Below are 20,257 nucleotides of genomic sequence, written 5' to 3'. Positions count from 1 at the left end.
TTGTATCTCATACATTTTAGTGTTTTAAAAAATTATTCTGTTAGAGTTAGTTTTAATATCTAAGATGTATTTTAAGATGTGTTTTAACTTTGTAAAAGTTGTAATAACCTAGATTTTTAAAATGAAACTTTCAGAAGGCCCAGACATAACTTTATGCCACCTTGGTTGAATTAAAATTAAAATGCATAATGCATTTTGCGTTTAATACTTGGGCTTTTAATATTATTTACTGAATTTTTAATGAAATATTCGTGTCATGCTTATTCCTACATCTCTCAGTCTAACAGATACTGTTGTATATTGTTGAGTAACAAACTACCCCAGAACTTAGCGGCTTAAAACATCCATTTTATTAAATCTTTATTTGCTGAGAATCCAGGAAGGATTCTAGGCGATTTTTCTGCTTCTTGGATTAACTGAAATCACTTGGTTATAATCAGTTGGTAGCTGGTCTGGTCTGGAGAGTCCAAGACAGTTTAACTCAAATGCCAGCCAGGTACCTCGGCAAAATTGACCAGAAGGCTAGGCTCAGGTGGGCTGCTCTCCCTCCATTTAGTTTCAGGACCTCTCCATGTGGTGGTTGGGCTTTTTCCATGATAGCTTAGTGTTCCAAGAGCATTTGTTTCAAGAGAGAGGAAGTGGAAACTGGCAGTTTCTTAAGTCCTAAGCCTGGAAACTGGTACAGTGTTACCAGCTGAATTCTGTTGGTCATGCAATCTCATAAGCCCTTGCCCTTCGAGTCGAGGAGAGGGACATAGACTTCTTACTGGGAGGGGCAGCGCAGAGTTGGTGGCCATCTTTTATCTACCACAGATGCCCAAAAGATATCACGTTATAGGCAACAAAATACTGCAATTGGAAAATGATATGCCTGGCATGATTACTATTTCTTTAGTTTGGTGCCTGGCTCTTACACAGGTAAACCTGGAAGGGTAGGGGAACACTTTGCAGACTTGAGAATAAATTCATTGTCTAGAATCGTTTTGGAGAAAAATCACATTAATCCCAATTTGACATAGAAAGTGATTTCCTTATGGTTGAATAGAACTTGAAGATATTTTAATACAACTTCAACCTAAAGCTGAGATGCTCTGTGGGAAGTTTGTAACATACGGGATCTTGCCTATATTTGAATTGGCTGTTATTGTATGTGTGTTTTATGTAGAGATCAGTTCTGCCACCCTGTGGCTTTTTGGAGTTGTACAAACTGTTTACTCCCTCTTCTCTGTGACAGCTCTTCAGATATTTGAAGAACCCTCTTGTGTCACATTCTTCATCCCTTCATACATCTTACCTGGTTCCTTCAGTTGTTCCTAATTCATGTAGTTTTGTAGAACGTTTTTAACCTAATCACTTAGAGAGTTCTTCTAACAGTTTCTGACCTCTTTCTGCTCCTAAATTATTCTCTGCATTTCTGTCTGCATGGTACTCATCTTTATGATCCTCTGCCTCTTCAAATTTCTTTTTATATTTTATTTCTTCAGTTCTCTTGGGTAAAATACCCTTTCTCATATCTTTCTAATTTTCCCTTCAGTAGAAAGAGCAGCTTGGCTTTATGACACGCACAGTTGTTAACCAACTCTGCCATAAACAGCACATTTTACATGTCCTAAGAAGACTATCTTCTATATGTATATTTCTTTATTCTCAAATTAAGCTATTTGTTTATTATAAATAAGTCTGGCTTCCCTGTCACTATTTCTATAAACTGGCTCACCTCTTTGCCCAGGATCCTTGAGATTCTTACTTCATTTTTCATGGTTTCTGTTCTCTTCTAAATATGTGAGATTCTAACTTTTAGGAGTACCCAATTGACTTGTCCTCTTATGATTAAATCTAGTCCCCCTTGGTAAATACATATCCTCAGAAAAGCCTTTGCTAATTATATTACAGTGTTTTTAACTTTCTTCTCATACTCAAAATTTTAACATGGGTTTACAGAATTCTGTTTGTTATGTAGGCATCTTGGAGAATGCTGTCTTTAATTCCTTTGACGTAGGATATAAAGCATGATTTGGGGGAGAGCAATTTTTAATCATACTTGATTTTAAAAATGAATTTCTTCTCAAATTATGGAGAATAATAGTCATTCTCTTTGTGTAAACTTGTTACTGAAACAAATGGCATACATGCACATAAGTCTTACATGAAATAGTTAATAATGCTGGTACTTCCATTAATGAATAGGTTTTAAAAATAATTTACTGAGACTCAAACCAGAACAAAGGAGAAAGTAGTGCTTAATAACTTTGAAGAATTGGGTAAAGTCATTTAAAAACCTCTACAAGTCACAGATGGACTAATATGCTAACTGCTAATGCTTTGATATTATTTTTTGTTAGGTGTGCTATCGAGTAGTAATGCAACTTTGTGGACTTTGGGGTCATCCTGTTTTAGCAGTGAGAGTCTTGTTTGAAATGAAAACTGCTAACATAAAGCCAAATGCTATTACTTATGGTTATTATAATAAGGTAAGTAGGATTGATATTGGGTAATATATGCCGCTTATTAAGATTGATAATTTTTTATACTTTTAGAGGTTTTGGGGTGTAAGTTTTATACATGTATTATATATGTATGTATATTTTTAAAAATCAACTATTGCTAATAATCATGATTTTTACGTGTAGGTAGTTTTGGAGAGCCCGTGGCCTCGCAGTAACCGCAGTGGTATCTTCTTGTGGACGAAGGTACGGAATGTGGTACATGGCTTGGCACAATTTAGGCAGCCGCTTAGAAAGACCGTGCAAAAGTCACAGGTCTCCTCAATATCAGGTAATACATGTGATTGGAAAGATACTTTCTTGCTAAACCATAAGCTTTAGAGGTATATGAATTTTAATTATATGAAGTAGACAACTTAAATGAAATTCTGGTTGATATTTGTATATACAACTAAAGACAGAGGTTACCTTAGTCCCAGAATGGTTTCCCCCACTAATTTAGAAAGTGTTCTGCAATTTTCAATGAACTCTGGGTGCTTCCTGTTTAGTCTCAGAGGTTACCAGCGCGTGAGTTCCTGACCTGCTGTGTCCTTATCTTCAGCTCCTCAGAGTGCCACAGGTGGAAGTGATGGGGACACGGTGAGCCACGGCAGCGTGGATAGTTCTAATGATGCCAATAGTGGGGAGCACGCAGTCTTCGTCAGAGATTTAATCAGGCTCGATTCCACTGATAATCACTCTAGCACAGGTACCAAATCGGGATTTTACTGACACATCACTTACTCTCATGTTTAAGTCTTTCCTTTTTTAAAACACTTTTAGCCTCCTTTCTCGAGTTTGTGCAATATGAGTACTTCAAAAATACTAGATATAATAAGGGAAGAAAGTATACCTCTGGTTGCGGCTCACTTCTCTTTATTTCCTGTCGTATAAATTACCTTTGGACGCTGTGCAAAAGGCTGTAGCATGGAGCTTCTTTGCATTTGTTCATCATTAGTTTGTGAAAGTATATCATGGAATTGTTAGGAATCGTGGGCTGAGGAACTTGAATATTAGTGACAACTTGCAAATCTTTTTTTTTTCATTAAGTGGGAAGTATTTATTAAAGATTTGAGATTATGGCTATTGAAGAGGGAGGAAAATAAGCCACACACTATGAAAAAAATACTCTCTTTGTATAGTCATTACTGTAAATCACACTTTTTAAAATCTGAGAAACTACTGAAGCTACTTTATATGCAAACTATCTGCGTAACCTCTGTCCCCTGAAGGTAGGAATAAACGTGATTAAAGGAGCACATTGAGCAGATATATGTGTGTTGCACATCCTTCTTCTTGTGTTCTTTTTCTATTTTGTTGTTAATATCAAGCTTTTCTTTAAAAAGAATTCTGAGTCTCATTCCTGTGCTCCATCTGATGAACTTGTCTCAATGACTGAAGTTTCCTTTCTTTGCCTTTGTTTGCTCTGCTTTTGGTCTGTGCTGTTTCTTGGTGCTGCATTTGTCCTTGGCTGTCATGGTGTGGGGGTGCAGACAGACTTGTATGACGTGAAGCCATGGATACACGTGTGCATTAATTCTACCTTTGAATGTTAACTGCTTCAGGTAATTTCCCATTTCTTAGGTTAAATTTTGCTGACGTGCAAGGGTGGGGGAGAGACATCTTGTTGTACTTTAAGTATTGTTACCAGCAGAAAACAATTTTAGTTTTCTTAACTTTGTCTCCTTCAAATAAGTGTTATCATATATTATGTACTACTGAAAATATCCAACTAACATTTGATGATCGATTTGCAAACGTATTTGTTATCTTATTTGAAAATACGGTATGATTTGCTATAATTCTTATTTTGAGATTGGTTTGTTGTATTGTGTCAAATAGTTTTATAGGCATTGAAGATTTCAGCGTTCTAGCTGTTGAGGTGGTTTATGCTTACTAAAACTGATCTGCTGAATTCTTATGCTAAAAACCATCCCCATAATTACAGAAACCTGTATAAATTATTGAAAGTCAACATAAGGCTAAGTTACAGTCCTGTTTGTATATTAACTTTCTTTTATCAAGTAGGAATTTTTATGAAACTTTTATTTTAAAGCCACCTTATTTTATTTCCTCTTGTGCTTTACTTCATCCTAATATTTATAAAAGAAATGGATTTCATATATGAAAAACAAAGAAAATAATTTTGTGGTATGAAACCATTTCACCAGGAATAAAAATAATAAATAATAGATAAATACTCTCCTTTTCCCTCTAGATTGTAAAACTTGTCTCCTTTAAGAGAAAAAAATGATCTAATAATCCTGAGTAATTGGCATAAAGACTCCAATAGTTGGGGAAGAAACTTCAGATCCCTTTTCTATATATTTCTTTTCAGCTGCATTTCAAATGGCTGAAGCCCCAGTACTGAATTTACAGTGATTATATATCTCTGTAGAGTTGCTGGTGATGTCATTTGATACTTTGGAAGACTTGCAGCCCAGATGCTTAAGTTACTCTTTTCATTAAGGACTATCTTGTAGAATCTTTCCACTTGATACCTGATACTGAGTCACTTAGCTCGTTGGGGAGCATATCTGGGTTTAATCAGTTTACTCAGTTTCCAGTCCAGTGTCCTTTCATGGCACCCCAGTGCTTCACCGGTCTTTCTGAGGGGGCCCATAAAAATGTGACTGAAGTTAGTCATTCTAAATAGTAGTATTTAAAGAAGTTTAGTTCTTTTGTTGTATGGCAAATCCAAAGTTTGAGTGGCAGTTTAACAAGTGGTAGTAGAAAGTATAAGACACTATATTTTTTGTTGTATGTGGTTTTCATTGACATCCTTTATAAAAGGATTCTCTAGTAAATGAGAGTTTAAAGCAAAGATAGACTTTTAAAATACTTCATTTTGAAATACTTTCATATTTATAGAAATGTTGCAAGAATAGTACAGAGAACTCTTGAATAACTTTTATCTAGATTCACTCACTTTTAGTTTGCCACATTGGCTTTATCATTTTCTTTCTATACACATATGCACATTATTTTTTTTCCTAAATCATGTGAGAGCAGGTTGCATACATCTTGCACTGTTACCTCTTAATACTTCAGTGCTATTTTCCCTTACATAACCACGGTATCGATACCAAATTCAGGAAAACATTGATAAACTATAGCCTACATTCCAATTTTGTCAAATATTGTAATGTCCTTTGTGGTACCTGAACTCCCTCTCTTTAGTCTCCTTTAACCTGGCACAGTTCCTCACCTTTTTTTTCTTTGTCCTTCATGACCTTGACCGTTTTGAAGAATTCAGTCCAGTTATTCTGTGGAATTCTCCTCAATTTGAGCTTGTCTGATGTTTCCATGTGATTAGATTAGGTTATGCATCCATGACTCTACTACAAAAGTAATATTGTATCCTTCTCTGATTATCACATCTCAGAGGCACACAGTATCTGTCAGCCCCTAATTGGCCATGTTAATTTTGATCACTTGTCTCAGTGTTTGGTTTTTCTTAGGTACTATTGTCCCCCTTGCAGATAATGAGCTATCCGTGAAGAGACAGTATGAGACTATATAGTAATCATACTTTCTCTTTTAAATTTAGCATCCATTGATGATTCTTGCCTGAACCAATCTTTACTATGATGGTTATAAAGTGGTGGTTTTGCCAGTTCTATCCTCCCTCCACATTATAAGATGGGATTCTATTCTATGTCCATTAGGCGTGCCTTCATCATGTTCTTTAACACTTCCTTTCTTTTCTTGTGCAATACAATGTTCTGGATTTATTCTCATACCTTCCCTGCCTGAGCTCTGGAATCAACCATTTCTTTAAGGATCCTAGGTTCCTTTTAATGAGCAATAGATTTTTAGAAACCAAAATCTGGGCTCTAGGTGTGCTTACTGTTACCAAGGTGTTACTGCTTCTAGATTTTTTCAGCAGAGCTACAAAATATGTATATATATTATAGAAATACTTTTAATTCCAAATCAACTCCACAGGTTTTTCTTTGCCTTCCTTCATTCCATTTTTAAAAAATCTCTCTTCTCTAGTAAGAGTCTTGCCTCCTCAGAACATCCTTACATTTACTCATTTGCGCAGTCCTCCAGTACACAGAAAGTGATTTCAGGATTGCTACACCCATTCCCCTGTGAGAAACAAACCTAACAAGTTTAGGATTTGAATATTTTTCCTCTGACCCCCCATCCCAGCTTAGGGTATATACTCAAAATAATGTGTTTCAAAGTTACTTGGCTTAGTCCTTCCCAATCTTAACATGGTTATGTTAGTCATATGAAATATAGTTGGTTTTATTTGTTTCTATTTGCATTCTAGTTATTCCCCTCCCCCAAACCCCTGTTCTATTGATTTATTGTTTTTTATTGCCATGTTTCCCCAAAAATAAGATCTAGCTGGACAGTCAGCTCCAATGCGTCTTTTGGAGCAAAAATTAAGATAAGACTCGGTCTTATTTTACTATAATATTTTAGTATAATATAAGACCGAGTCTTATCTTAATTTTTGCTCCAAAAGACGCATTGGAGCTGATTGTCCGGCTAGGTCTTATTTTTGGGGAAACACGGTATGTGGAAGTTAATACATTTCCAAAAATAAAAGCAATATAACAAGCCATATTTAGAGATTTTCCTCTTTATCCTTTCCATCCTATTTTCTTCCCACACCTTGTAGGTAACTAGTTTTATTGTTTTCTAGTTTATTATTCCTACATTTCTTTTTGCAAAAGTAAGCAGAAATATGTTTGTTTTATTTCCTGTTCTTACACAAAAAGTAGCATTCTATAAACACACCCCAAAAGAACTTTTCAAGACATCTTGTCAAAGTCTTAATTTACAGATGAGGAAATTAAGGGTCAGTGCTTTCAAACGTGTAATGGTTTTTTTCAGTCTTTGATGTTTCTGTTTCTCCTCCTCTTTGCTTATCATTGTTTTAAAATGTTTTGTGCGCTTTGTAAGCTTTCTTGTCTTCCTTTTCTCTAAATTTAATTGTGTAGATCAGTAGAATTTTCTTGTGACATTTTATAGCCGGACTATAAGTATATGAAAACATTTCGGTGTAAGCCTGCATTGTTTTTTGTAGGTGGTCAGTCTGACCAAGGCTATGGGTCTAAGGATGAACTTATCAAGGATGATGCAGAAATTCATGTGCCTGAAGAACCGGTAGCAAGAGAACTGATAACTAAAATGAAAGTGCAAACAGAAGGTTAAGTACTGATATTTTCTAGTTTTACTTAGAAAAATACCTGTATTAATTAGAAGTATTATTTGATAATTTTGGTGATAATTTCTGGAAATGTAAGGTCTGAGCTTATAAAATACTATGTATTGTTATGTATAGTAGACTTTGGTAGTTTCTGAATTTTAAAATTTGAGACCTTTAGAGACCCTGTAGGTCAGTTTTCAATTTTGTAGCAAACTGTGACCCATTAAATAGTATTCATTTGCCAAAGGTATATAGCTACGTGTACTTTGTGACAGAATCAAGACTAAACTTTGAGTCATCAAATTTGTATTCTAGTGCCCCTTTTATTTTAAAATGCTTTCACTGCATGTCCTTCAAATATCTAAATGGATATTTTTCATTGGTGAGTTAAACGTAGCCTTTGTGGTTTCCTGTTTTTTTTTTCTTTGTGGGACTCATTGAGGTAGAAATGATTTGTCGTAATCATTTTATGGAAATATGGAGGAATATCTTGGCTTTATGGTAATAGGATGTTCTTCCTATCTTTTTACACAAAAGTATACTTTCTTCAGTGATATCACTTATTTTATGCCCTGGAGTTACGCAGAAGCAAGCCCTGTCCTGTTGACAAGTGATGAGGAGTATAACTGAAGGCCAAAGCTTTAATTTAATTCCCTCAGGCATGCTCAAGTTAGGATTATTGAATGCTAACATAAAGCTTTTATTTCAGTCAATACTGGCAACATTTTCAGTCAATACTGGCAACATTTATGAAGAAAGTAGTCATATATTCACTCCCTCTTGGGGGAAAAGCTGCTTAAAATGTGTTAAAATCAGTATATGGTTTCTGTTCAATATTGGCAAAAGTAGGAATGATAACATCCAAATGGTTTTTCCCAGAGGTGTGTGATGTCTCTGCTGTTGTGGCAAAACATTTACAACCTAGTGGAGAGCCACAGAGTCCTACGGAGCCTCCTGCGTGGGGCAGCAGTATTGTGAAAGTTCCATCTGGTGTATTTGATATCCTCGGCAGGAAAAGCAGCACTGGTGAGTCTTTACGTAGTGGTTATTAAATATTTAAAATACACTTCTGCAGATATACATACATATGTCTTTAAGGAAATTAAATTGTTGACTTAATTGTAATGAACATGCTGAAGAGCCAGAAGTAAGTTTAAATCCTATAAATGGTCTAAAGGAGAAGTTAGAATAGTTGTTATTTAAAGATACTTAATTTTTAAAAGGAAGGCTATTTAGAGTGGTTAGTTGATGTTTGGAATACCTTTTCTCGTGAGTGCCTGTTCTCAGTTGGGTCCCACTTTTTCATGGTAGATAATGAGAGATGAGTGTAGGGCTTCCTGTCCTGCTCAGGGACAGAGAAGCAGTGATGTGACCAAATTCCAGAGGGCTGATGTGTGATGGGATAATGCCTGTCACTGAAGGGAAGTGGAAGAATGACGTCACTTACTCTGTATGCAGGAGACCAATAGCTCTTTAGTTTTGGCCCATTAAGCACCCCAGCCGCTTCTTATTTGTGATTGAGTATTTGTAGTGAGTGTGACTGCCTTGAATTTGAGTTTACTACTCTCAGTTATGTTGGAGTCTCCCAAGTACCCTTAAGGCGCACGGCTAAGTGTGGGATTTTCAAGGACAGTGGAATTGGCCTGTGTCCTGCACCCTCCCTTAGTAGCTACAGTTCACTTCTCTACAGTGGACTGTCTTGTTTGTAAGTGTTTCTGTTATAAGACTTTATAGAAATTAAATCAATGAAATTAAATAGCTTTTTAAATCAATGTAGAAATACTTCCTATTCCTAGTCTTTTTTATTTTTATTTTTTTATTTTACTGTGATACCAAGTTTACTGTATTTTTTGTGCTGGAGGGGTAGTGCTCAGGAGGAGGTAAAGGGTTTTGAAAAAAATAATTGAGATATATGTTCTGGATACCATTTTCCCAACCTGTTGATAGCAGGTTAAGAAAAAGGAAGGCAGAGTTTTCTTCATCAAATGTTTAGAATCATCTCAGAATATTGAATTGGACGTGGTCTGGAGACTGGTATGTTTCCTTCCCTTTTGACTCATTTTATTTCCATATTACATCTTGGTCTAGGAAGACTTACTCTATTAAGAAAGAAGGAGGTGGTAATGGGGCTTTTGCCAATATATCAAGTAGTCAAGCGTATTTTAAAATTGAACAAAGTGTGCCACTAAATTCCTAGAAATACTATGAGAACCAGTAAATTTACAAAGATCTGTTTCTAAAATATTGGTAAAAGTTTTCAAAGCAGGTGTAAATTTTGGAGTTGTAAAATAGGCTACTATTTCCCCTAAAAGCTTTAAAAATGTCTCTAAATGCTTATTATTAGTTCTGTTTAATTGGTATGATTATGATTATTGGTTGGTACCAATTTGGAAGATTAAAAAGAAGCTTGAGAGGAGTTAGCGACAAGGAGGGATACGCGCCTGGGCCTAGTGGTGGGGGAGGAAGCGGCCAGTTTAGAGCCTCAGGGGACAGATGAGGGCGATGGCAAAGCTAAAGGGGGTTGGGTGTACAAGGAGAAGGAAGGTTAAAGGGGAGACTAAGTCTTGGGGGAACTATCCTGGGGAAAGCTGCGTTGAGAAGGCCAGCAGTCACCGAGGGGGAAGGACAGCGACACTCCAGGCCAGGCTGTTCGCGCTTCCTGTTGGGGAAGGGGCCCTTGACCTCTGCGAGTGTGCCGCTGCTGCGTGGGCCGCCGGAGCCCCTGACAAAGGGCTGTGTACCCGCCTGGCCATGAGGCCTGGTCTTGTGGAAACAACTTAGCCTCGCGGGGCTGACAGCTCTGGCCCAGGGTGTGCTCATCATGGCGATCAGATGGCACCAGGAGAAATGGAGCCCCTGGCCTGTGTGAGTGTAGCAGTGCAGGAGGCGAGACCCTGAAGGAGAGACCCCGCCTAAAGTGATGCCTGCAGGTTTAATTTCCAGAGTCTTAGGAGGAGGAAGTTCTCCAACGTCATGGTTCCAGGCCGTGTGCTGGAAGCCCTGTATTCAGGAGGCCAGCGTTTAAGGTTTTCAGACTGTCCCCTTTGAGGGGACAGTCTTAAAACATCCAAAGCAGATGCATCCGGGGCCACCAAGCAGTTGTGTTTATTTGAATGTTGATCCGGGCGCTCTAACCTCCCGGCACAGGAATGGCCGCAGGCAACCCTCCTTTCCTGGGTGGCGGTTTTCAGATGCTGCATCTTCTTAATTGAGCCTCCTGTCATACTAGTTCTGTGCTACGAACGTTGCTTCCAGAAGATTAAGCTGTAGAACATTTTATCGTTGATGCCGCAACGCAAAGTGATGCCTTGTAGATGGAACTGGCAGAAGGAGCCCCGTGACCCTCACCCACCCACCCACCTGCCGGCCTGCCGACCTGTCTTTGGTTGGAGGAATTCTTAGTGTGATAAAAACTGGGGAAATGTTTGTTTGAAATGCCTTAGGCAAATACTGGGATGAAGTACATGGTGGGAAGGGTCATTGTGTTGTGCTGCAGTCTGGAGGGTACCAGTTGGTCATGCCCAAATTCTGTTACAAATGTCAGGTCTCCTTTGGGCATTTTGACTGCATTGCAGATTACTAAAAGAAGAAAGTATTTTGGGTACCGATAGTAATCTTTGATTCAGCTTGCTCTGCAGGGTTTTTTTAACTTGAATTTTAGTTGATTTGATTTCAAGGTAATCTGGGCATTTGAATGGGAGGGAGGGCAGGAGGGTTGTGGGGGGGCGGGGGGAAATGAAGAAAAGGAGGGAATGGTTAGATATATTGCAGAGGGTGGAGAGTAGGGAATGTGGGTTGAAGGGAATTCTCTGGAGAAAGATCAGTGGGTAGGAGGGGGAGGGAACAGCTTGGTACTGGAAGGGGTGGGGGTGAAGAAAGGGAGAGGTGTGTGGTTAGGTATATTGCAGAGGGTGGGGGTGGCAGGGAATGTGGTTGAAAGGGGAATTCTCTGGAGAAAAAATCCCTGGGCAGAGCTCTGGGGAATTCAGTAGAGCTCATGGGCAAAGAAAATACTAGTTAATAGTGAATTGTTAATGTTAAATTGTTGCTTGGAAACTTTCTAAAGTACTTGGAAGTCAAAGTGCAGACAGAAAAGCAGAATTGTTTTGCTTTGCTGCAACTTGCAGGTGGGGAAGAGTGAATACCGGTCACTTGAAAAATTGTGTCAAAAACTTGAATCAGCAGAGGATTAACATGCTTCAGTGCTTTGCAAGCCTGAGTGGGTTACCTGAAGGTGTGCAGTGTTCAGGAGCAGGGGTCTTAGAGAAGGTTTTAAATGCTAACTTTTTTTTTAAGTAAGTGGGAGATTTTGGTGAGCACTTAAAATGAGAGTACATGTACTCTTCTGAGTTTGTAACTCATTTTTGCTCATTGAGATAGTTTATGATTGAAAATTCTGAGCAAAGTGAAAAAGCAATGATTTCTAAAGGAATTTTGTATGTCATATTGTGCATTATGTAAACACATCACTTGTCTTTTCTTTGTGGTCGGTATTAATAACAAATTTTTGCTTACTGTTATCTTCATAGTCATTGTAACATGAAGAACCTAATAACCTTTGTGGTCACTGTAAAATTGTTGTAATATTTGGTAGGAAACAATCTATGTGCCCTTGCTAAGATTAGAGTTAATAATCCATCTGTCTTTATTTTGAACGTGCTTTATGAATGATCCAGTACGAGAGCGGAAACTCAGCCAAAATTACTTGGGGAAATAAACAAAATGGGTGGGGGGATGTTTACTAGCTGTGGTTTGATTGTAAAAATTCAGGGAAAGATCTGAAGATCTGAAAACCCTTGGCATCACTTGTTTCTGAGATGCATCGATTGAATTGGTAAAGTAATACCAGTGGCTTTTTTTTACCGTGTTCCTCTTTCCCTTAAATTTCACTTAAAAAAATTTAAATCCCCCCCCCCCAAAAAAAAGAAGCTTGAAATCAATTTGGAAGATTAAAAAAAGACCTTATCAAAGACCTTCCCCCAAATCTCCCCGATTGTTATGCTTTTTTTAAAAAAAGAAATGAAAATCTTAGATATGAAGAATAGACTTAAGTTTGGACAGTGATTCCAGTAGGAAATAGCCTTTGGTTTTGGAGTGAGAAAAACTGCATGGTAGCAAAGAGTAAAAGACTGCTTGCTTGCCCCAAAGTTGGAGGGTGGAGGGGGGGTAGGGTTTGGGGTTCCTACAGCCACTGGCATAATTTTATTCTACTTGATCAAACAAGACTGACCTGTGAGGCCTGGGATCATGCTGTTTTCTTTGCGATTGTATTCCTACCGTGTTTCCCCGAAAATAAGACCTAGCCAGACAATCAGCTCTAATGCTAATTTTTGGAGCAAAAATTAATATAAGACCTGGTCTTATTTTATTTTAAGACTGGGTATAATATAATATAATACAATACAATACAATATATGTAATATAAATAATATAAATAATATAATATATAATATAATGTAATCAGGACTTATATTAATTTTTGCTCCAAAAGACGCATTAGAGCTGATTATCTGGCTAGGTCTTATTTTCGGAGAAACAGGGCTAGTGCCTCACTTAGTGAGTAGGCATTCAGATGTTTGTTGAAGGAAGGAATATGTCTGAATAATTTTTAGCTGCTCATACTTTATCAGCCCTCTTGGAGTTTGCCAATTCTAAGCACTCTATTCTAGATTCTTTCCTTTGAGGCAGATATTTTACTTTGGAACAGTAAGGCTTAGACTATAGCAAATACGTAATTCCTCCATGATTATGAATTTGTTTTGTGCTGAGTAGGTTCCTGGCAAATATTTGTTGAGTTAGGTATATGAAAGCTAAGATAGAAGAGGTTGTTTATTTTTAGATCTGTTATTTAATGCAGAATGGGTTTCTTAAAATGAATGTAAAACTTTTAAATGTAAGATATCAATCTATATTGATAAATGTGAACAGTACAGGTACATACATATAGCATATATTGCATGATCTTTGAAGTGTGTGTGTATATATATATATATATATATATATGCATACAAGATAAAAGGCAGATTATACATTAAAATGTTATATCTGGGAGGCAGGGTTGAATGAAGGATTTTTTTTTGTACTTTTTTCTGTGTACCTTCATTTTACCTTCTGAACTTTCTGAATCTTTGAGTATGTGTCACTTTCAAAAAAAATCAGAAAATAAAGTTTTTAATAAAAGTTATATCAGAAGACAGAGATTCATTTTTAATATTGTACTTTCCCTTTTAGGTAGTACATCAAATGTGCTGTTTTCTACTCAAGATCCAGTTGAAGATGCAGTCTTTGGCGAAGTTACTAATCTCAAGAATGGTGATAGAGGAGAAAAAAGACAAAAGCATTTTCCGGAGAGGAGCTGTAGTTTTAGTTCTGAAAGTCGAGCAGGAATGTTGCTTAAGAAGAGCAGTTTGGATCTGAATTCAAGTGAAGTGGCCATCATGATGGGTGCAGATGCCAAGATTCTCACAGCAGCATTGACATATCCTAAGACTTCCCCACTCCATATTCCAAGAACCCACAGCTTTGAGAGTATTAGCTGTCATTTAGCTGATACTAGGACTCGTGTGTCCGAAAGCACTTGGGATTCTGAGCACAGATCTTCCGTGTTAGAGATGCTTGAGGAAAGCCAGGAGCTCCTAGAACCTGTGGCTGATGATAGTGTAGCTGAAACTACTATGACAGAGGATACACATGACGGGCTGCAAAATGATAGTGACAGTAGTCAGCCCAGAGACTTGAAAGCAGGACCCAAAGATCTGATAAATAAAAGAAGCAGTTTATACGGTGTTGCTAAAGCTGTTGAGAGGAAAGATGTTGAAACTGGACTTGATCCTTTGTCTCTTTTAGCCACTGAATGTATAGGAGAAAAAACTTCTGATTCTGAAGATAAGTTGTTTTCTCCAGTGATTGCACGTAATCTGGCTGATGAAATCGAAAGCTATATGAACCTAAAGAGTCCCCTGGGGAGCAAGTCTTCTAGTATGGAATTGCATGGAGAAGGAAACAGAGAGTCTGGCACTACCACTGCATTTATTCACCCTTTAGAGAGGAGATCAAGCCTACCTTTAGATCATGATCCACCAGTGCAGGAAAATCCTGAAAGTGAAAAGAGTTCCCCTGCAGTGTCTAGATCTAAAACTTTTGCTGCGCGTTTCACTCCCTCTCGTAATAAAGACCGTTCAACTTCCTTATCAGCTCTGGTGCGTTCTTCACCCCATGCCTCATTGGGTTCTGTGGTAAATTCTTTGTCAGGGCTAAAGCTGGATAATATACTCTCAGGGCCCAAGATAGATGTCCTAAAATCTGGTATGAAACAAGCAGCGACAGTAGCCAGTAAGATGTGGGTAGCTGTAGCGTCATCTAACTACACCTCCTCAGACGATAAGGTAAGAATATTTTATGTGTGTAGTCTGATACTGGAATGTTTGTAATATTTTTCTATATACAAATTATTTATAGATTCCTAGTAACTTTGGTTTTTAAATTTTAAAACTTTGTGCATATTTCTTTCTTGAAATGACTTGAACATAGTTGCACATGTAAGGAAATGAATATTGAAGGAAAGAAAATCAGGACTACTTCATAATTCATAGATCAGTCTGCCCTAATGATTAATGTTTGAATTTAATAATGATGCCATGTTATATTTGTATAGCTCTTCAGTTTTTAAATAACTTTTACCTGTGTCATCTCCTTTATATAAATGAAGTCACTCTACAACTTAATCCATAGATTTCATACTGTATAACAAAAAACTGGTAATTCTTTAAAAAATCATTGTAAAGATAATCATTAGACCTTATGAAACTGAAAGTGGGGAAATTTTGCTTATTTGTTTTATAGAAAAACTTTAATTAAAATTTCACTATTGTGTTCAAAGAATTTTAGTACTGTAGTAGAAAAGAGAGAGCTATAAATGTTCACTATTATAGCACTATGTTTTAGATACTATCATAAGCTATATATTTATTTTGATACATGAATATATAGTTATGTAACATGTATATTTATTTAATGTTTATAGCAACTCCATGGGTTGGAATTACTATTATCCCTATTTTATAGATGAGGTCTGTGAGATTCAGAAGTTAATTAACTTCCCCAGTTCACACAACCAATGAGTGGCAGAACTAGAATTTGAGGTCTAGGAGATTGGTCCTGGAGTCTATGCTTTTAACCACTGTAGTAGCAAAGAAGGGAGCAATATCTTACTGTGTTTCCCTGAAAATAAGACCTAGCCGGACAATCAGCTCCAACGCATTTTTTGGAGCAAAAATTAATGTAAGACCTGGTATTGTATTGTATTGTATTATATATTATATAAGACCCGGTCTTATGTTAATTTTTGCTCCAAAAGATGCATTAGAGCTGATTGTCCGGCTAGGTCTAATTTTCGGGGAAACACAGTAGAAGAGGTTCCTGTGGGGACCGTCCAAAAAGAGCAAAGTAAGCGATATCTGAGTTGGCTTTTGATGGATACATTTAAAGTTTTCGGTTAGTCAAAGTGGTAAGGTGGCAAAAGGTATATCAGAATAATAGGAAAAGCATGGAGGCTTAAAACACCATGCATTTTCAAGATAATATAATCAATTTCAGATTGTTAAAGTTCTAAATAGGAAGTAGAGACAGAAAATTAAGTTGGACAAATAAGACTTGTACACCATTTGAAAGAAAATCTTATTCTATATGCAAACTTAATTGAATTAAAAGTACAATGTTGAATATTGAGTATTATAAGATAAATTGCATTTGTATTTAAAGAGTGTACAAGGTCAGTTAAGGAAAGACAAAATAAGCTGGCTTCAAAAGTACCTTACCCTGGCATTATGTTAAAAAAAAACACAAAAACCCAGAATGAGCCATTTTATATTTGAAATTGCCAGCTGAAATTCTCACAACAACCTTATTTTAGAGCTCACATATTGTCCATATTTTTCAGATGGTATAATTAAAAGTTAGAGAAAAGTAATTTTTGCAAGGTCACACACCTAATACGTGATAGGGAGCCAAGGTCACGCACGGTCTGGCTGTGTCTGACGACAAAGCTCCTTCTCGGCTTCTGCTGCCATCCTGATCTCCCTAGAGACAGTGAGTTCCTAGAGTTCCTTCATTTTATGATATTGCATATTGAGAAACACCCCATATCCAAACATACACCATGGCACAACACAGTCTTTAAGTATTATAGGTCATTGCTTGAATGTTTTAAAGTTTAGAAGAAAAATTCCAAATAATTGAAGAGTTTGTAGTTTTGAAAAATATGGGGATGATCATTTATTTAAGCATTATAGGGGAGTTTATTTCTGAAAAGGGTGAGGTAAATGTATTCTTAATGGAGAAGGTATTATTTATGTGTGTGATTTTATTTTTTTTAATTAAAGGAGGAAACTAACAGAGATTACAGCTTCCCAGCTGGCCTCGAAGACCACATTTTGGGGGAGAATACATCACCTAACACAAGCATCTCAGGGCTGGTCCCCAGTGAACTTACTCAGAGCAACACAAGCCTTGGCAGTAGCAGCAGCAGTGGAGATGTAGGAAAACAGCATCACTCAACAGGTATGGGTTGTCCTCCTCCCTTTTAGTTCATGTGCCTATACCTTTCCCTCCTCCCACCTCACACACAGTAAGCCTCATTTGTTGAGACGATCCGATTTTTAATATAACCACACCACGCTATCACTATTCTTTCATATGATCTACAAGTACTGAAGTCACTCACTGATTTAGTTTTAGTTATGTATATTTGTGAATTATATCATTAATTCTGAAGCTTTAGTGTGTATCAGAATCACCTGGGGAATTTGCTTTAAAATATATTCAAATGTCCAAGCCGTAGGCTAAAATTTTTGGGACTGAATCTGTAGGATGGGGCCCTAGAAATGTGTATTTTTAACCAGCATTCTGGGTGAATCAGATGCATACCAGAGTTTGAGAGTCGGTGGGCTGCATCAGTGAAATTTCTTAGCTTTTTTGGTTTGATTATAATTCTATTTATTTTATCCAAATTTCTATTAGGAAAATTTTCAGATGTCCTGCGAAATTGAATGGTGTGTGTGTGCGCGCACACACACACACACACACACACTCTCTCTCACTCTGCCAAAAATATGTATGCACATTTTAAGAGATGTTATCTATGTATTACTTTTTGAAGTTGAATTGAATTACGGTAGCAATGTGTAGGTAGGTAGTATGATGTTCGCTCAAAAGATGGCGTTCATCAAATGAATGCTAGCACCACCGTGCGACAGGCAGGACAGTCAAAGAAAATGGTGGAAGCCTGGTTGTCATTTGAGGAGTGCAAGACCATTTTGAGGTGGTTTTTGAAAGTCAAGAATGTTATGGAAGTACGATAATGAAGGCGTGAGTATGCAACAACCTCCAACATGCCTAACAATTGCACGCATTTGTGATAAATTTGAGATGCATGGTACTGTGTGAAGAAATTGAAATGGCATGTACAGCAATACAAGTGGACACTTTGGTCAACATTGCTCAAGCAGTACTTCGCCATAATCAGAAATTTCTGGATGCTGATGATAACCAATTTCAGCACCTCTTGTAACTGCAGAAGTCAGTCGTGACTTGTATTTATCTTTTGTTATCAGTATATATCGAATACTACAATTTTAGTATTTAATACAGTTTTTTCCTTTCTTAAAATGTATATACATTTTTTGGGGCACTGTGTGTGTGTGTGTGTGTTTACATTTTTTTTACTGAACAATTTGAAAATAAATTGCAGACTTCATATTCCCCCTTAAATACTGTAGTATGCATTTCCAAAGAATAAGGACGTTTTCTTATATAATGTGTTATGATGGTTACTTCTCTCTAGGTGAACTTCCAAGAGGCATAAAAGGGCAGGACTTTGAAAAATCAGACCATGGTTCTTCTCAAAATACCAGCATGTCTAGCATCTATCAGAATTGTGCAATGGAGGTAAAAATTCTGTTTCTGCCCATGATAAAGTGGCTGTAAATACATTTTTATTTTAGAATGAAATTTAACAGAATTCTGATACCTGGTGGACAGAATAATAAAATAAGTCATTTTGTTGAATTTGCTTGATATATTATGTAAGCAAGGCAATAAACTGGTAGCTTTTCCTACAAAGTAGGAGAATTGTTAATTCTAAATGTGATCAACAAAATAAAATTCTCTGTTTCAAGAGAATGGTCTGTTAAGGTGGTTACTGTGGATGTTTTCAGTGTCTGCACTTTTCTACTCTTAGGTTTTGATGTCAAGTTGTTCACAGTGCAGAGCTTGTGAAGCTTTAGTTTATGATGAAGAAATTATGGCTGGATGGACAGCAGATGATTCAAATTTGAATACAACCTGTCCATTCTGTAAAAGCAACTTCTTGCCTCTTCTCAATATAGAATTTAAAGACTTGAGAGGGTCTGCAAGGTTAGTATTTTAAAAGATCCCTTAAGAGGTAAGTGCCCCCCCAGCCAAAGGCATCGCTCCTGGGGAAAGAGTGAAATATTCATGGTATGCACAGTAAGGTGCCCTTTTCCTTTCAGTCCTTCACTTCCAGTATTTGAGGAGAAAATACAAGTAATGTAGGAGACTACCTTTCCATTTTATTTCACATATGATTATAGTAGCAGTTAATTCTTGGGGCTAAGCTTTATAGATAATTCAGAACTCTAATGTTAGTTATTATTTTAAACTTTCTGCCTCAGTGACCTTAATTATGTCTTCTAAAAGCAAAAAAAGGAGGGGGGGCTTGAACTCTTCTTAACTTGTTGCCCCCTTATACTAGTGCTCGGTACAGTGAAATGACCGAATTCTAAGCACTGGGAAGGAGACTAGCTGATCTGTAATCAGTCATTAAGTAATTTCAAGTTTGGTAACTGTACGCTGACCTAGGTAATTATACTTAACCTTCTGTTTTATGAAATATTTTTGTTTACCTTTAGCTGCGTTTTAAAAAATATCCCGTTGTATTGGTGTTTCCTCTGTAGTTTTTCTTTTAGCTTCAGATGTGGAGTCTAGTGAAATCATACTCTAATTCCTGACATAGTATCATCAGAGGTTTGTGCAAGGGCCCTCTTTTACTACATTCCTTTGCCTGCCCATTTCCACTCTCATTCCTTTATCTAACAAAGACATTGTGCTGTCTGTGGTATATCCTTGAATATATGTTCTTACAAAACATGTTGTTTTGTAGGATTCTCTGTGTTTTTTAGTACTCAGTTTAAAATCTGAGTTGCTACATGTAGGTCTAGGTATTTCTTTTATCCTACAGGAAGTTAATACCTCATTTAACTCAAGTTAACTCCCATTTAACTTATCCCTTATCCTAGTGTTAGATACTTCAGTTGCTTCCAGTTCTCTGTTGTTGTAAGCATCACTGCAGTAATATAATGCACTGTAAAACATGTCTCTTTCTGGACTTGGGAAGTAGTTTTTCTCAGAATAATAGTCTTAGGAGTGATACCACTGTGTCGTTTTCATGCATGATTTCAATAAACACTGGGAGATTGCTTCCCAGATGGCTACCTTCCCTCTAGTCGTGTGCAGGAATTCTCGTTGCTGTACGTCCTTGCCAGCGTGTCGTGTTGTCACCTTTTCTGAGTTTTGCACTGTAATGAGTATT

General features: G+C 37.0%; 1 protein-coding gene across 5 annotated transcripts in view; it reads left to right on the top strand.

The window, feature by feature from the left end:
- Positions 1-20,257, top strand: part of DENND4C (DENN domain containing 4C) — a 101,269-nt gene that overhangs the window by 62,027 nt on the left and 18,985 nt on the right. For 4 of the 5 annotated variants that reach the window (XM_033123718.1, XM_033123716.1, XM_033123717.1 and 1 more), the window contains 9 exons: positions 2,343-2,471; positions 2,631-2,775; positions 3,046-3,192; positions 7,528-7,650; positions 8,530-8,676; positions 13,882-15,035; positions 17,031-17,208; positions 18,491-18,594; positions 18,887-19,062. In XM_033123718.1, coding sequence (XP_032979609.1) covers positions 2,343-2,471; positions 2,631-2,775; positions 3,046-3,192; positions 7,528-7,650; positions 8,530-8,676; positions 13,882-15,035; positions 17,031-17,208; positions 18,491-18,594; positions 18,887-19,062 — 2,303 coding nt within the window. The remainder of the gene's footprint in view (positions 1-2,342; positions 2,472-2,630; positions 2,776-3,045; positions 3,193-7,527; positions 7,651-8,529; positions 8,677-13,881; positions 15,036-17,030; positions 17,209-18,490; positions 18,595-18,886; positions 19,063-20,257) is intronic. The other variant, XM_033123715.1, reaches the window with a different exon arrangement.

Source organism: Rhinolophus ferrumequinum, chromosome 12, assembly GCF_004115265.2.
Source record: "Rhinolophus ferrumequinum isolate MPI-CBG mRhiFer1 chromosome 12, mRhiFer1_v1.p, whole genome shotgun sequence".
In the NCBI taxonomy this organism is placed as follows: Eukaryota; Metazoa; Chordata; class Mammalia; order Chiroptera; family Rhinolophidae; genus Rhinolophus; species Rhinolophus ferrumequinum.
This window is presented reverse-complemented; position numbering and strand designations above follow the sequence as displayed.